A 17550-nucleotide genomic window follows, 5' to 3' on the forward strand; every position below is an offset into this window, starting at 1 on the left:
CTTGAATTTGCTGAAAAGCAAGGATGTTCCCTACTATCCAGTAGCTGATAGCTACATGTAGTCCTGTTTACCTTTATGCTTTAATGGTGTTCTCATCAAATATTTGTTAATACAAATGCTGGTATTAATAATATTAATTAAAAACTGTATTGCTAATATATTTGTTTTAATTTGTATTTTCAAAATATAGTAAAAATTGCAATATAACAGATTAATATGCAGGGCACTTTTAATATACAGATAATATTTGAATATATGGAACATCTGGTCATCTGTATTTCAGACTGCTCCCCATCCTCATGCTCAAGATTCCAAGATTAACTAATTTAATAAAATTGTAAATAATAATATAGCCTGTATAAACTAGTTATCAGTTTTATGATAATTATAACTCCATAAATTAATATAATTATGTATTTATACAACCTGAACACACAATGTACTTACAGTTTTAGATGTTTTATGAAACAAGGAAAACAATGGGTATTTTGCCAGAAATATGTTAAGACCCGATAAAAAAATTTTGGAATATGGTTTCTTCTAGCATTCAGGAGTTTGTTTCCTGAACTTCCCTTAGGAGCTTTGTCAGATTACATCATGATGAAGACCTCCAGCTAGTGGGCCCCTAGTGCTGCTGCCCATGAAATATTTTGGAGGGTTGAGTCGTATAACATTGATGTGGCAATTTTATTACCCCTGACTGTCACCGGTGATCAAGGGAAGACAAAAAGCATGTACCTTTGCCTTTGCATTGAGCCCCTTAGAAATAGTTAAAAAATTATATTGCGAAAATATCCTGTATCTGAGGCTCCCTGGGCTTCTGTTGTCTTATGTGTCGATAATGGAGTTGCCATGGCAACAATAGTTATACACATTTTTGTCATTGTTTGTATTTGCCAATATTAGAATTAACAGTTTCTTGATTGTATCGAATACTGCAGCAAATCTGGGATAAAAATTTCTGATATGGTAAGGTTTTGCAGAGATTCCCCTCTTTCTTGCTTACTCACTCACTAGTGTTATTAAAATTAGAGTTCATTCCAAGTATGAATAGAATAAGCAGACGTAAGGTGACCAAAGAAAGCATCCTAATGAAACTTTTGCGCTGCAGATAAATCCATATGTCTACAGCATAAGGTTTATTTGAATTGAAGTTGAAGTTGGCTGAATTGGCTGCATGCGTCTCCCTGGGTGCTTTGAGCTTGAACACTTGACTGGGTTTTGTTGAACTTTGATAAGCGATGCATGCCTACAAGGTGATGTGATTTTGATGCAGATCGGTCATGGCAGTTGGAGTGGAAGGCTTTAAAGTTTAACTTTAGGCTCGCTAGTTTCTGATTCACTTTCTTGAAGATGGGTAAAAGCTTTGTAGTACTAACATTTTCATGATTTGAGTGTCGAGATTCCAGACCTCTCTCAAAACTGAAGTTTGCCCAGCCCAGTCCAGCTTAATTGGCCAACATTTTTAATAGTTGAGAAAGAACTCTCATCAAATCTTGACACCTGGCAAAGCCCAACATTCAGAAATGCCTGACACCAACAAACATGCGAATTATTAACAATCTACCTGTGCACAAACCGAAACTGATTATTACTAATTTGCATATGAAACGAACTGTAGTGATTACTAATCTGCATATAATATTTCTTATATTATTAATATTTGTCTGTAGTATTCTTGTCGTTCACTAATGTTGAATTCTTTTTAAATCAATTTTTATATTTCATGTACTTTTATTATTTACTTTATTAATCTGAAAACCTAAAAGGAAATGTTAACTCTTTCTTTACGGTATTAATAAAGCATTATTCTATTCTATTCTATTCTATAACAGAAAGTGTGGCTGATTACAAATCTTCTTAGAGACAAAATAAACACAAGACAAAAACAATCAGTCATGTGACTAAGAGTGCAATAATTTCTGTAATTTCACAATGTCTTGCTCTTTTGTCTTGGGAGTCAGTACCTATAAACCCCCGTGAGGGATTTGGTTGGGATAGCTATACAGAAGATGTTTGATGAATACATTCATGGTCATGTGATATGCATGACAATGCACTGAATAGAGCTATTTGTGGTTATGGAAATGCAATATCACTGACAGCAATGGAGCAATGAGTGCATTTATTTTTGTGTTGTCATGGTGTTAGTCATTAATCACACCTGGTAGCTGTTTTAAGTGTAACTACCACATTTATCGTCACCATCTTGTAAACCAGCAATATTCTAAAATCATTTTATCCAATCTGAAAGTATTTCTGGCAAAATAATCATTGTTTTGATGTGTGTCAAGGTTGATTTATGGAGCAAATCTGTGATAATCTTCATTGAAATTTTATTTTTAATTATTACAATTGTAAGTATTGTAGTTTACTTGCATTGGCTTGAATTGATATATTGAAGTGTGTAATACTGGACAAATTACTGCAGTTGCCTGTATGCAGATTTGTTGAAATGAGATTCAGCCAATCAGAAGTGTGCTAGGCGTTAGCATGTGATTCGACTCAAGCAATGTATGTTGACAAAATAACATTCAATTCAAAAATGCATGAAAATCAAATGCCAAAATTATGCCATAGAATACACCACAGTAGTTATAAAAGTGCTGGTAAATTCATGGCATACTGACTCAAATTTTAAATATTGTAGTGTATGTTCTGTCATATATAACTCTGAGTAATTTAGAGTATTAGCTGAAGTCTAGCACACATAAACTAAAAATTTATTACTGAATCATTCATTCAATTATGACTTATTTTGACTACAGACATTGTGACCTCTGTCATTTACCACAAGCACATGTTCTACCCATAGAGCAGAAATGTCATATGTGCTGTATAATTATACTGTTCTTGAGTTACTTTATCAAATTATACAATACCAGCATTTTAATTGCATGAATATGTCATTCATTGAGTGTGTTTTTAATTATGCAAGGCATGGTTAAATAGACGATATATCACGTTTATTTTGTATTTAGAAGTATTAAAGCTCTGTATGTGAATAACGCACAGTAGCGGTATATCCTGCTGTCAACTGAAATTGGACAGAGCATTCATGAATAATATTCTTCAAGCATGAGAAACTTACTTTTCAGAATCATGCAAATTAACTACACCGAAAAATGGATTTCTTTTTGCCGTGGTTCACTCGTGAAGCCAGAAGTTTTGTCAATCCTCTAAACATAATCATGATACGGCAACAATTGAGACCTGTTAATTTTGATTGAGACAATTTTACACATATCAAGCATTGAAATACAGGTGTGGATGTGTGGGTATATAAACCATGGTATGTTCCCAGCCCCCTTTCATTTATGGTTGCAAGTGAGATCTTACAAATGCCTTATCACATCTACCGGGTATATTCAAATTCATCTCCTCATTACCAGTAATTGTTCAAACAATACATAGTTAATTTTGAGCAGTGAATAATTAGAGTCATGAAAATATCGAACATGAAAAACTTGTCATATAGTGTCATATAATACTTCTTGTTGGTAGTGAATAACCTCTTCATCATACATGCAACAGCCTGCCCCATATAAAGCATTAAAATGAAAATATGAATTGATAGTTGATTTCAGACAGCTAGCCGGCCTCAAAATACCCTTGGTATGAAAGTTGTGGGCACACTAATGCACTGTTGTTGTGGCTATTGTAAAGATGTCTTGGAATTGAATACTTTTTCAGATTTATATGTCACAAGCAGGTATTATCTTGGAGACAGATTCATTCAAGATATTAAATTTTGTTTATGCATACTTGAATGAGTAGTTAAATTGTTAAAATATTCATTACTGTAGCACTATTTTGTCTAATGCCGCAGTCAGGTGATACGTTCTTAAATCACATATTGTTCCCTGCTGTACTGCATAAAATGAGTTACAAATACATAAATAATTTAAACTTTCAAAATCAAATTTTTATTAATGTTTTTACAGTTGCATGTATAAAATTTGAATAATTCAGTGTTAAAAAAATATACTGTTTATAATAATATAAACAATTGATTGTTTTATTTTAAAATTAGACCATTAAACACAAATGCAATCAGTCGGTGCTCAATCGGAATTACCATCATATTAATAAAATAACATAAGGACGTGCACTCTTTCTCTTAGTCTTTTTGACATAGACAGAAATGTTGACATTAAATGTCCTGTTGTTAAAATGAAACTGTTTTTCATCTTGTGAGTTGTCATGGTAACTACCCTGTAAGAATATAATTTATAGCCATGCTACAAATGAAAACATTTGGCTTTAAAGACAGAATCAGATTTCACCATTCAAATACAGCTTATCATCTCAAGTTCACCCAAAAGCACTATGGGTAAATCCCAAATAAATGACATTGTCATATAAAATGAACAAATCTTGAATAACCACCTGAAACACTGTTTATTTGAGTGCACCTTGAATTATGGTTCATCTTAGAAGTCATATTTTGCCCCCCCCCAAAAAAACAGACAAAATGAATCAATTTTCAGGTCCAAGGAATTTATAAGGAATGACAAAAAGTATGTCTACCAAAGAAATTGAATTTTTGCCCTTCTATTCAAGGCACTTCTATTACATGGCAATTGTATTTACTGTAATATTCATATGTACTACTAGCAACATTTTAACCCAGTCCCCAAAATTAATATATTAAAAAACAATAATACTTCTGCTCATACATACATACATGCCTTATTTTTTGTGTGGATTAAAATAAAGGCTAAATGCAAAATGGGCAGTCATATTCGTTGATATTAGCGTTAACCGTAAAAGCATATAATACAGTATCTCATTAGGTAAATTGCATCCTGTGCTGTATTGAGATATGAGCAGTAATTTAGAAAACATTATCGCAAGTGTTTAATACACAACATCATGTACTTGTCACACATTTATAAATGAAAGTGTTCAGTATATACTTGACTTCCAAATCCCATGTCCTGCATTACTGCATTTACTTAATAATATAATGGTTCTCATGACCCATCCGTGTGACTCGTACTATTCCTCATGTAAACTCTGACATCCAAAAAATATTTCATAACTACTGAAAATATAAAATCCTTTGTATAGTGCCATATCAATGGTTTTGGCATACATTTACCTGCCTTATCTCTCACTGAAATACATTTCATTAGATTCACATGCTTCTTTTTTATAAATTTGAAGATTTCTTAAATTATTAACAATTTGATTTGTATTTCATGAAATAAGAATTTTTTTTTTTTATAAATGCATATATTGTATTTCCTCTTATATAAACGCATCTCGAATATATGCACACTCAAACCCCAAAAAATTATTGTTTTGGATCATTGAAATGTGACTTTGTCTGGCCATAGACATCTGTGCCATTTACGTTAGCGCATGTAGTACTAATAGAGCAAATCTGGTAATTTATGCACTAATAAATGTTTATATAAAAAAAGTCATAATTCAATGGTGAACTAAATTGATTTAGTCGCATAATGCATTTATGACATACTGCGCCATTTCCCCTACATAACTTGAGTGTAACAGTAGTAGTTATTTAAAATATGGATGTATGTTGTTAAACAGGGTTAAGGATTATAGATGTAAGAACACATTCTAGCAAGTATTATTTCTATCACCTTGACAAAATATCATATGTAAAAGTATGGATTACAATTAAATCTGTACATATTTATTTCTAAATAGTCACACTGCTAACTTTGTTCCAGTAATTTTTTTAACATTTAGGCCTGCGATAAAACGAAACACATATTACATTTTTCACGTAATTTTAATTGCTCCCTTTTTTGTAACTGTTTAAGGGAGGGAGGTTCATTAGTAATATATTTCTGATTTGTTACATGAGAAAGTACCACACCTAGTGTACATACATTGTAATATGCAGGTTTAGTATGCTATACATGTACACAGATCAAATTTTAAAGCATGCCAAACAGTCATATCAATATTATTGAAACACAGCTGTGAGTGAGTGTGAGTGTCGGTTGCGTTATGAGATTTATATATAGCTTGTGGATTATTCAGATAATGGGATAAAGGTGGTATATCATTCTTCTTTGTCGGCCATCTTGGATTTTCATCAGCCCTATGTGTACATTAAATTGTCCTTCCATCGAGTTCATGTAAATTGTTAAGCCCTTTCACTATTGTAGTCAACTTTCATCACTTTTTAAAATGTAGTTTCTCTTGCGCTAGTGGCATTTGTCTTGATTTGAAGATTTGACTAAAAATAGGAATGATGTAATCATACGTTAAATCAATCAAATGAGGACAACTTGCACTGATGATGAATTTTTAATCTCAACTTCACTACTTTGTTATGACTTTGCAGTGATATGTTGCAAATCTCAAGGAAGTTTATTGCATGAACTAAGCCCTAGAGAAATTATTTCAATGCCTCAGCAGTTATAAGTATGTCTGTCACTTTTTTTTAACTTTGGTTGGCTCATTTATTTGTCTGAATCAGATGTCTTTATGAATAATTAATCACATGATGTAATGCTTTGTATCATCATTTGAAACAAACATAAAAGAATTGTTGGTTGAAGTTTTCATAAAAAATAGTGATGTCAATTTTTTTCAGTCAGTCTTCAGTCAAAAATTTAAATTAAAATGTGAAAAATTTACAAGGAATAGGAAAGACTGTGACTGTAAAAGATAAATTCTTCCGCATTCTGATTTGGATAATACATAATATTTAACATTTGAATGTGGATACATTTATTGCATCATTGCAAACATAAATAATTCCTAACAATTGTAAATACTGTAAAATAGTTAATTTTCGCTTGTAACTTATTTTCACTATTTTTGCTGAAGGGATGATTCAATAAATATAAAATCTACTGAATATACCTTATTTCCTATGTTTTACATTCAACTCGTCAAAAATCAGTGAAAATAAACTCAATACAAAATACCCAAAAAGACTTTTCAGCGAAAATTAATTCCAGCTAAAATAAAGTATTTCACAGGTAGTGGTTTTTTGTAGTTTGGATTATAACTCAGTTGACACTAGTTTTATATTGAATTACCATGTGATGCAATCATATTTATTATGCGCATGTTGATAAAAATTAAACATTTTCTGTAATTTAAACTGTAATTCAGTTCTGCATGCTGAATACTGCATGCAGTTGTGTCCCAGCTCTCAGAAATGAAACTAGTGTGAGGACTTTGATTCTTTGCTTAAAGATTATCTATATGTTAATTAATACATAATGAGAACTTTCTTGCCAGTTGAATTATATATCAGAAATACATTGTGTAATGCCTACTGGAACACTTGTTTCTCTAGGTGAATCATTTAGATTCTTCCTCTAAACTGGTACAGTAAATTCAGTAAATATTGTTCAAATCAAAATAATTCATCAGCATTTCGTTAATATATATAAATTTAGACTCCGCCCACAGCAAATTTTCTCATTGGTGGTGAACATGAGACGCGTTTCTTTGCTAATACATCATGAGTATTAATGCAATGGGATTTAGTTTCCTCATGTTTTCATTTACAGGATATTGTTTCATACATAAGACTGTGGCATGTTTCATCCGCTAGCCCCAGGGTTTGTATTCCAGCACTCAATCATATCAATACTCACATCTGTCTATATAATAGGGATTGATGTACAGCTTTGATATGGCTGTCAATTTCTATTTCCTTTTTCTTGGAAATGTAAATCCTGATTGGAATTCTTGAAAACCCTGTATGCTCTAATATTCTCACATGTTTTTGTCAAGCTATGATGCGCAGTTCATGCTACAGACAATCACGCTGATGTTTACCACCATCAGTTTATCATCATGTATTTTTCATCACAGCTGAGTTTTGAATCATGTTTATAAATCGGTCAAAACATTTGACGCTCATTCATATCTATGCTGCTATGCTTAGTATGGGACCCATCACCATGATTTAAATACATTTACATATTATTTCAGATAATCAAAACTAAATAATTTATGTACTTTAATGCATGTAGTGTTTGTCTTTGGTGATTTGTTCGCTCTTGTGAGAATTTAAAATACAGGTCATTAAATTCTTAGTTCTTTGCATGACATCTGCGCCTGCTATTAAGAGACTATTTTTTATTAACCTTATTAATTTTTTTTTCAAAATTACACCCTAATGACCATCAATTTACTGAATTATTGCATGTTCACAATTCGATATAAAACTTTTAATTTTTTGGGAATTTCTTGAGTCAGTAAAAAATCACTTCTCATTTTTATATCCCTTGGGAGTTGCAGCAATGTTTGCAAAATATGTTCTCTGACTTTAAATCATGAGAATCATTATTTTATGGTTTGTAGTATTAAATAATTAACCTGACACCGTGTCCAATATTGTCTACTGTTGTCTCAACAGCTTGGAATTGAAACTCTTTCTCAAAATTCTTGGGAATTCACCATGAAATCAACTTTCAAGTAATTTTGACTGAAATATTAATTTCTGCTGTCACTATGCTACAATGGGCTTTTGTATGGCTTATCTGGAATTCTGTTGAATTCAATACTGCTTTTTTCAGTTTGCTGTTAATTCACAGTGTGAATAAAAGCCATGATTTTTGTTAAAGATCACATTGCAGTCAGCATTTTGAGTGTTGGGGTTATAATTCATGGGAGTTACTGTTTTGATATGGACATGATAAATCAAGTCTAATATGGTAACCTGAGCTGTATCATGATTGAGGTGAACTAACACGCTTGTCATTTTTGTCTGGGTACCACACATGGAAATTATAGGCCCACCATATTTGCCATATTATATTTATGTGATATGAAGTATTTGGTATTTTACAGACAGTATAAGGAGAATTTAATTGGTGACGTGAATGACTAACAAACTCATCATTTGTTTTATTCCTATTCATCTGAGAAATCAACTCTCAGAGACTATTCTTACTTACTGATGAGACTCGTATAAGGTTACAATGATGAAGAAATTTAAATAATTCACTCCTAAAATGTTTGAGTTACAGACTAGTTTTTTTTTTTTTTACAAGCAAATGTTATTATTAGAATTATGGCTGAATTATCATTTAATGAATGAATAAATAAATGACGTACCTTTGACCTAAAATGCGTCCACGTCTTGTTTAGTGTGGCCATTAGAGTCCATCAACATAAACCACTGCTTGGATCCTAAATTCTGTGAGAATTCCAGGTGTGTTCGCTTATTTGTGCCACTCAGTACTGAGTTATTATTAAACATTATCAGCTGATTCAGGTAAAAATACCATCCTGGTTGATATCAATTGCACTGGTAGGACTGTTCCTCACATGTCTCTCTTCTCCATGTTGATGTTGTGGACAATGCAGATCGTGGCAAAATAACCATGCCACGCAGCCAATGTCAGACAATTTCATCGATTCCTACTACTATTTAGTGTTCTACTTTTGTGAACTGAGTGGCCTTCATCATTCATATTAATTAGATTATTCCATTTCAGTGAAGGGGTAAAGGTGAGATGGCAATGAGGGGCGGGCGAAATGTAATTGCATATAGTTGATTCAATTTCATTAAATATTGAAAAACGTTGTAACTTAGCATGGCATTATGGTAAATGAGGTGAATCATAGTTTGGACTGTTTTTTTTTTCCCCATTCAATTTGACAGCACTGAATCTGAGATGTACTAATTACATTATTGCTGTTAAAAATAATGTTTTGTATTATTTCCAGAATAATCTATTGGGAGTTGCTTATTAATGCTATACTACATATTGGATATGTTTGGAAATACAACAAAATAATCAATTCTCAAAGTGATAATACAGTAAAAACAACATGACCATGATGAAATAATTTCATAAGCACAATTTTGCTTTTAATTAAATATCAAAATAAAATTATAAAATCTACAAGAGATGAATTGTAATTAATTTATGATTGATTTCCATGGAATTGTATTCCTATTTAATATATAATTGCAGGAAAGGTATTGGTTCAAGCCTAAAAACAGTCACAAATGAATACAGTGTACACAGAAAAATTTACTAATTGTGTTTTTGAACATTCAAGAAGTGAGAGGACTTCATGAATCAAATGGAACGCAGTAGATGTGTCTGGCGTGATAAATTATTTAAATTTAATGCTTTTATCCGGGATAATATCATTTCTTTGCAACTGTAATAAGTTTATACAAAATGTACTAAGTCTAATGCTGTTGGAATCGCAGTATAAAATTATTGAAATATTAGATTCATGCAAGTGATCCCATTGACAACATCAGTTTAAGAAAAAACAAATATATCAACATTGATTTTTAAGCAGATCTGCTATGTTGTCAATTGTTGTCTTGATTGTCAAAGCATATTTCTCTGTGTAATAAGGAGCAAATTATTGATTGAGTGTTGCAATGTGAAAACACTTCAATATTGCTACCTAATATAAAGCAATGTTTGTATATAAAGGAACCTCTACCTCTATTTTTAAGTTAACATAACAGTGCGTAAAATGTATTATGAAAAACTGTAATAATGTGTCTATCTCCTAAGGTTGTGAGAGACTAATTCTCACATCACGAGTGAAAACCGTGACATTTTATAGCAGAAATTTTGTGAAAACAAAAGCAGCAAAAATAAAATTTAAGCGAGTCTAATTAATTTTGAGTACTGGTAGTGAGTCTGATATCAAAGTTCTAAAACTAAATGTATTTGTGTCAGTATACATGTATATGCATTAATGATTTGATTTGAAGCATTAATTCCTACAAATGATTGTATTTTATATGTCTCTCTCCCTCTCTAATACATGTGTACATATCTGTAGTAAAGCAATTCTCATTATAAAATGTAATTGCTTTCTGATGAATTTGAGATCAGACTTGTAACAGATGTTCAAAATGTAAAAATAGAAATATCAAATTATGGTTCTTCTTTTATTCATAATAGCTTTGTGGAATTCAAAAAGAAATTAATCATAACTTGATTTGTATGCATTGTGCTGCACAATTCTGATTGTTTCAAGAAGATTCTGACTTGTATGCATGACAGACTACAACAATACTTTGATAGTCTTAGTGCTCGGAATATTTATTTCCCTTAAGCCAGTACATGTATATAGGAGCTGTGGAGAATTAAATCACAAGCAGAAAAACAAAACTGCTTTCTTTTTCTTTTCTTGAATAATTATTTAATTATAATTATACTAATTTACAATCATTGATAACCAATACAGTATTTTCTGTATTAGTAACACTAATTACATAAATGACAAAAGTGCATCTATGGATATATTTTAAATTATCCAGTATTCAATAAAACTGAGCTTTTACTGATGCACTTTTATTGTAGTTTACCATGTACAATAACTTTATCCATTATTCTTTTAATATTATTTGATTTATTAAAGTTATAAACTAAGTTGTTTATTGTTTTCACTACAATGAGTCTTGTCTGTGCTGTTTAAATTATACCTAGGATGCGCATTCAGTTAACCTCAGAAAATCCCATGTTCACTCAACATGATAGTAACATTTAATAAAATAGTCGTTCTATAATTTCTGATGGAACACATAATGGAAAGCACAGAAAATATGTTCTGACATTTTAGCGTATCTCAACACTTGTTTGTGAAAACATTGAACATCGGGTCAGACATTTTCCTATATCTCAACACTTGTATGTGAAAACATTGAACATACAAATGTAGGGTCAGACATTTTACAGTATCTCAACACTTGTATGTGAAAACATTGAACATAGGGTCAGACATTTTACAGTTTTTCAACACTTGTATGTTAAAACATTGAACATAGGGTCAGACATTTTACAGTATCTCAACACTTGTATGTGAAAACATTGAACAATAGGGTCAGACATTTTACAGTTTTTCAACACTTGTATGTTAAAACATTGAACATAGGGTCAGACATTTTACAGTATCTCAACACTTGTATGTGAAAACATTGAACATAGGTTCAGACATTTTACAGTATCTCAACACTTGTATGTGAAAACATTGAACATAGGGTCAGACATTTTACAGTATCTCAACACTTGTATGTGAAAACATTGAACATAGGGCCGTACATTTTATCATATCTCAACACTTGTATGTGAAAACATTGAACATAGGGTCAGACATTTTACAGTATCTCAACACTTGTATGTGAAAACATTGGACATAGGGTCAGACATTTTCCCATATCTCAACACTTGTATGTGAAAACATTGAACATAGGGTCAGACATTTTACCATATCTCAACACTTGTATGTGAAAATATTGAACATAGGGTCAGACATTTTACCATATCTCAACACTTGTATGTGAAAACATTGAACATAGGGTCAGACATTTTACCATATCTCAACACTTGTATGTGAAAATATTGAACATAGGGTCAGACATTTTACAGTACATGTATCTCAACACTTGTATATGAAAACATTGAACATAGGGTCAGACATAACTCATACATGTAGAACATTAAATGTAGTAACATACATTAATATATTTGTATATACACGTATGTATCAATTGAACATAAGGTAAGACATATATTCTGCAATATGTATCATACATAGTGCACATAGTACATAGAGGGACTGTGACATTATGTATCATATATTTGATACAGATAATTTCATCCTGCATTTTAATATTGCACTGTGCATGCAACTCATTGATTAACAGTAAATAGTTATTCAGGAACATCTTAATGGTGTGTAAATTGTGTTCGTTTCAGGTATATTCAAGCTGCAGCATCTCCCAAAGACATGATGATTTTAATTGATGTGTAAGTATGGCTTCTTTGACACTGTCACTCTAGTTTCATGGTCAGACATCTTGTTTAATGTGAGTTTATTGGAAAGGAGGTGGGTGTTGTGTACCTTGTTAAAGAAATGTTGGCATGTCTTATAGATCATTTTGCTCGAGAGCTCAATATGTTGAGACCAGTATTCCTGAATAATTAGATACTCGATAGATGGATTGCTTCATACTTAATCAAACACTGACAATGCTAGTGATTATAGAAAGCTCTCTTATGAAAAATTCGATAGAATTCTATAGAAGTTTTTCGTAAGGGCTTACAGTAGTCACACTACATAATTATGTGCGCCCCAACCCTTTCAATGCTATCATTTTCCCCACCAAATTTTGGTGGAACTTTTTCACATTTTAGAACAAATAGACATATTTTTCTGATTGCCTGCAGGTTTTAAGAAAAAAAAATGGAAAAATTTTGCAAATTTATTTTGTGAAAGGTGACTTGAAAGGTTAATGATAGTTTCCTTGCACAATTAGCACACAAGAAATATTGTTACAGGAAGAGGCTGTCTAATTTGCATGCACTGTACTTTTAATATCCTACGGCAATCAGATTTCAATCTGATTGGAATGCATATGGCATGCTTGTCATAAAAGTTTGAGTGGTTTGCATTGGTTTTTTATAGCATAATAGATTATAATCAACAGCAAGGTCAGAGTTGTTTAGTAATTTACATGTCATAAAAAATGGATTCAAACATATGGTTTATTCAGGTGAAAGCATTTTCTTTATAAAATCAGTGAAGTATTTACAGAATTTAGCTACTGTGTGCTGAGAACTGAACCAGCTGTTTACTTGTATGTAATTTCGCTTGCATGAATACTCGCTGTATTTTGGCAGCAACTAGTAACTTGCCACTTCAAGACCACAAGTCTTAGCAAGATCCTGTAAGTAGCCACTTGTAGACCACAGGTCTTGGCAACAACCAGTAGCTAGCCACTGGTGACCACATGTCTTGGCAGCAGCCAGTAGCTAGCCACTTGGAGACCACATGCCTTGGCAGCAACCAGGAGCTAGCCACTTGGAGATCACATGTCTTGACAGCAACCAGTAGCTAGCCACTTGGAGATCACATGTCTTGGCAGCAACCAGTAGCTAGCCACTTGGAGACCACATGTTTTGGCAGCAACCGGTAGCTAGCCACTGGTGACCACATGTCTTGGCAGCAGCCAGTAGCTAGCCACTTGGAGACCACATGTCTTGGCAGCAACCAGGAGCTAGCCACTTGGAGATCACATGGCTTGGCAGCAACCAGTAGCTAGCCACTTGGAGATCACATGTCTTGGCAGCAACCAGTAGCTAGCCACTTGGAGACCACATGTTTTGGCAGCAACCGGTAGCTAGCCACTTGGAGACCACATGTTTTGGCAGCAACCGGTAGCTCGCCACTTGGAGACCACATGTCTTGGCAGCAACCAGTAGCTAGCCACTTGGAGACCACATGTCTTGGAAGCAACCAGTAGCTAGCCACTTGGAGACCACAGGTCTTGACAGCAACAAGTAGCTAGCCACTTGGAGACCACAGGTCTTGACAGCAACCAGAAGCTAGCCACTTGGAGACCACATGTCTTTGCAGCAACCACTAACTTGAACCACTGGCAGACCACATGGTCATGGTGGCAACCAGTACCTAACCACTTGCAGACCGTATATCTTGGCAGCAACCAGTAACTACCCACTTGAAGACCATGTCTTGGTAGCAACCAGTAACTAGCCACTTGGAGACTACATATCTTGGCAGCAACAACCAGTAGCTAGCCACTTGCAGACCACATATCTTGGCAGCAACCAGTAACTAGCCACTTGGAGACTACATATCTTGGCAGCAACAACCAGTAGCTTGCCACTTGGAGACTACATATCTTGGCAGCAACAACCAGTAGCTAGCCACTTGCAGACCACATATCTTGGCAGCAACCAGTAACTAGCCACTTGGAGACTACATATCTTGGCAGCAACAACCAGTAGCTTGCCACTTGGAGACTACATATCTTGGCAGCAACAACCAGTAGCTAGCCACTTGCAGACCACATATCTTGGCAGCAACCAGTAACTAGCCACTTGCAGACTACATGTCTGGATGATACGTGTACCTCTTGTTGTCTTCACTGATTTCCAAAAACACTACATTGATTGGACATCATGAATCATTCCTTTTCACATGACAGTCTTTCATCCAAATAAAATGGCATTCTAAAAAATGAGAAACTCACAATGAGTTTAATGTGTACATGTAGTGTGTATAACTATAGGAGTATGAGCTGAGATTGTGAGAAAATAATGTTAGGCTTGATCCTAGTGTAAATCAAGTCTTCGTATGTTTTTATTTCACAGCTATCTTTCCAATGTGTCAATTACTTGTGATATTACCTGATTACTAAATGAGTAGCTTGGTCATATGTTATAAAGAATACATGTATCTGAGTAATACTTGATAAGATTTAGAGATAGAAATGCAATAATAAAAAAACTTGTAGTTGTAACAAATTGTATGATTTTAGTGTAATACATTTTCATAGTTGCATGCCATTTAATGCTTGTTAGACGTCATGTCTCTTGTGACTAGTTTTATTCCATTTGATTCCTTGCTATTAGACTTGGTCAGATCACAGCTTCTACTCCTTTCTAGTTATTAAGCATTGGCTCAGCTGTGAGGTGTTTCATGCACAATGAGTTTCTAATAGCTCTTGGATATATGTATTAAACTTCATTAAATTTGTATGAATCTTTCGGTTGACTGTGGAACACTTTGTATGCTGAGTTAGGGATAGATGATACTTTGGTAATCATAGTGATATGGGCTTACTCAGTCTTGCATGACTTATTTCTTAACATACATGTACCAGTTTTAAAGGAACTACAAAAATGTTGTGGAGGTTGCTTGGCATTGTGTAATTAGAGGGGATGGGTAGCATAGATAATTCGGTTTGAAAAAAACCACCAATAATTAAAAATAACTGGCCACTTTGAAACCACTGGTCTTGATGGAAGCAAGTCTTGGCAGCAACATGTAACTAGCTACTTGCAGATCCTATGTCTAACTATTTGCATATCACATGTCTTGGCAGCAACCAGAAACTAACCACTTGGAGACCACAGGTCTTGGCAGAAATCAGTAACTATCCACTTTGAGACCACAAGTCTTGGCAGAAATCAGTAACTAGCCACTTGGAGACCACAGGTCTTGGCAGAAATCAGTAACTAGCCACTTGGAGACCACAGGTCTTGGAAGAAACCAGTAGCTAGCCACTTGGAGACCACAGGTCTAGGCAGAAACCAGTAGCTAGCCACTTGGAGACCACAGGTCTTGGCAGGAACCAATAACTAGCCACTTGGAGACCACAGGTCTTGGCAGAAATCAGTAACTAGTCACTTGGAGACCACATGTCTTGGCAGGAACCAATAACTAGCTACAATGTACTTGCAGACTACAGGTCTTAGCAGCAGTGACATGCAACTATGGCCACTTAGAATAAAACTACTACAATACCGAGTTGTAATATTGCAATGCTGACTCAGCTCTGTATAATTTTGTAATTTTTACAAAAGTATTTACTAGTCCCTGTTAGGATGCTGTTAGGATGATTGATCTGTTGATCTGTGTGTGTGCGTGCGAACATACATGTATATCTTAGGCATGCCTGGATAGATTACATTCAAATTTCACAGATACATCATACAGAATATTATACATATGCACGCTGACTGATTATTTTCAAATTTGATGTATTCATTATACATCATGACATAGATATACAGATGTATCTGTTTGATGATCCGATTCAAAATGGCCTACCAATGGCCATTTTGTTTTAATAAATGCTGTTCCTGAGCAATATCTCGAAATATGGACTCATTTGATGATCAGATACAGGATGACTAAATAATTTAAATGTTAAAAAATCATCATCATCAAGCATCAGCTTCTGGATCCATATCTCTGATATGTTTATGTACCAACTATATTGCTATAAACAAAACTATACATCTTAAATTTGATAATTAATGGTGACTGTGCATTCAAGGCTTGTTATAATTAATTTAGCATATTCTCAGTACATTAAGAAGGTTTGCTGTAAATTTTTATTTAAAATATTTTTTTTTTACATTTGATGGTAATTTGTTTTTATTGGATGGGATTTAAATCTCTTTTATTTAAAGGGAGATGTAATATTTCTCAATTCTTTCAGTTGTAATTACCTGCAAGACTTTAGTGTTGAGTCAGGTAACTGTATGTCATACTTGGTATTTGTTCTCTCTTAGGAGTGGCAGTGTACATGGATTGGTTCTTGAGCTTATTAAAGCATCAGCTGTTTCTTTAATCGACACATTGGGAGAAAATGATTTTGTAAACATTGCATCAGTAAGTACTAAAATTTACACAATTTATGTGCCACAAATTTTTGTTCTCACCACCTTTTTATTTAATTCACTGACAATGGTTGTACCGGTAAATACATGTCTCATCTTGCTTATCTACAGCTCATGCGACTCAATATATGGCTCGTGTATCTGGTCTGCAGCTAATTTACTGAAAAATACAGCTATAACTTAAGTACTGTACTAAGAATACTTTATTTTCGCTTGGAATTTAGTTTTGCTGGTTTTGCTGAAGGGATGATTCCGTGAAAATAAAATCCAGCGAATATACTTTTTTTCCTATATTTCACAATAAACTCATCAAAAATCAGTGAAAATAAACTCCATACAAAACGCCCAAAATGCCTTTTCAACGAAAATTAATTCCAGCGAAAATAAAGTATTCCACAGTACACTCAAA

The 17550-nt window shown here is 33.5% G+C and overlaps 1 protein-coding gene across 1 annotated transcript in view; it reads left to right on the forward strand.

The window, feature by feature from the left end:
- LOC102804829 (voltage-dependent calcium channel subunit alpha-2/delta-1) overlaps positions 1 to 17550 on the forward strand; it is a 141861-nt gene that overhangs the window by 92532 nt on the left and 31779 nt on the right. Inside the window, exons 8-9 of the mRNA XM_085497102.1 lie at positions 12687 to 12737; positions 17034 to 17133. Of these exons, the coding sequence (XP_085353228.1) occupies positions 12687 to 12737; positions 17034 to 17133 (151 nt within the window). The remainder of the gene's footprint in view (positions 1 to 12686; positions 12738 to 17033; positions 17134 to 17550) is intronic.

The sequence above is a fragment of the Saccoglossus kowalevskii genome, chromosome 3 (assembly GCF_978046115.1).
Source record: "Saccoglossus kowalevskii chromosome 3, keSacKowa6.1, whole genome shotgun sequence".
Taxonomy (NCBI): Eukaryota; Metazoa; Hemichordata; class Enteropneusta; family Harrimaniidae; genus Saccoglossus; species Saccoglossus kowalevskii.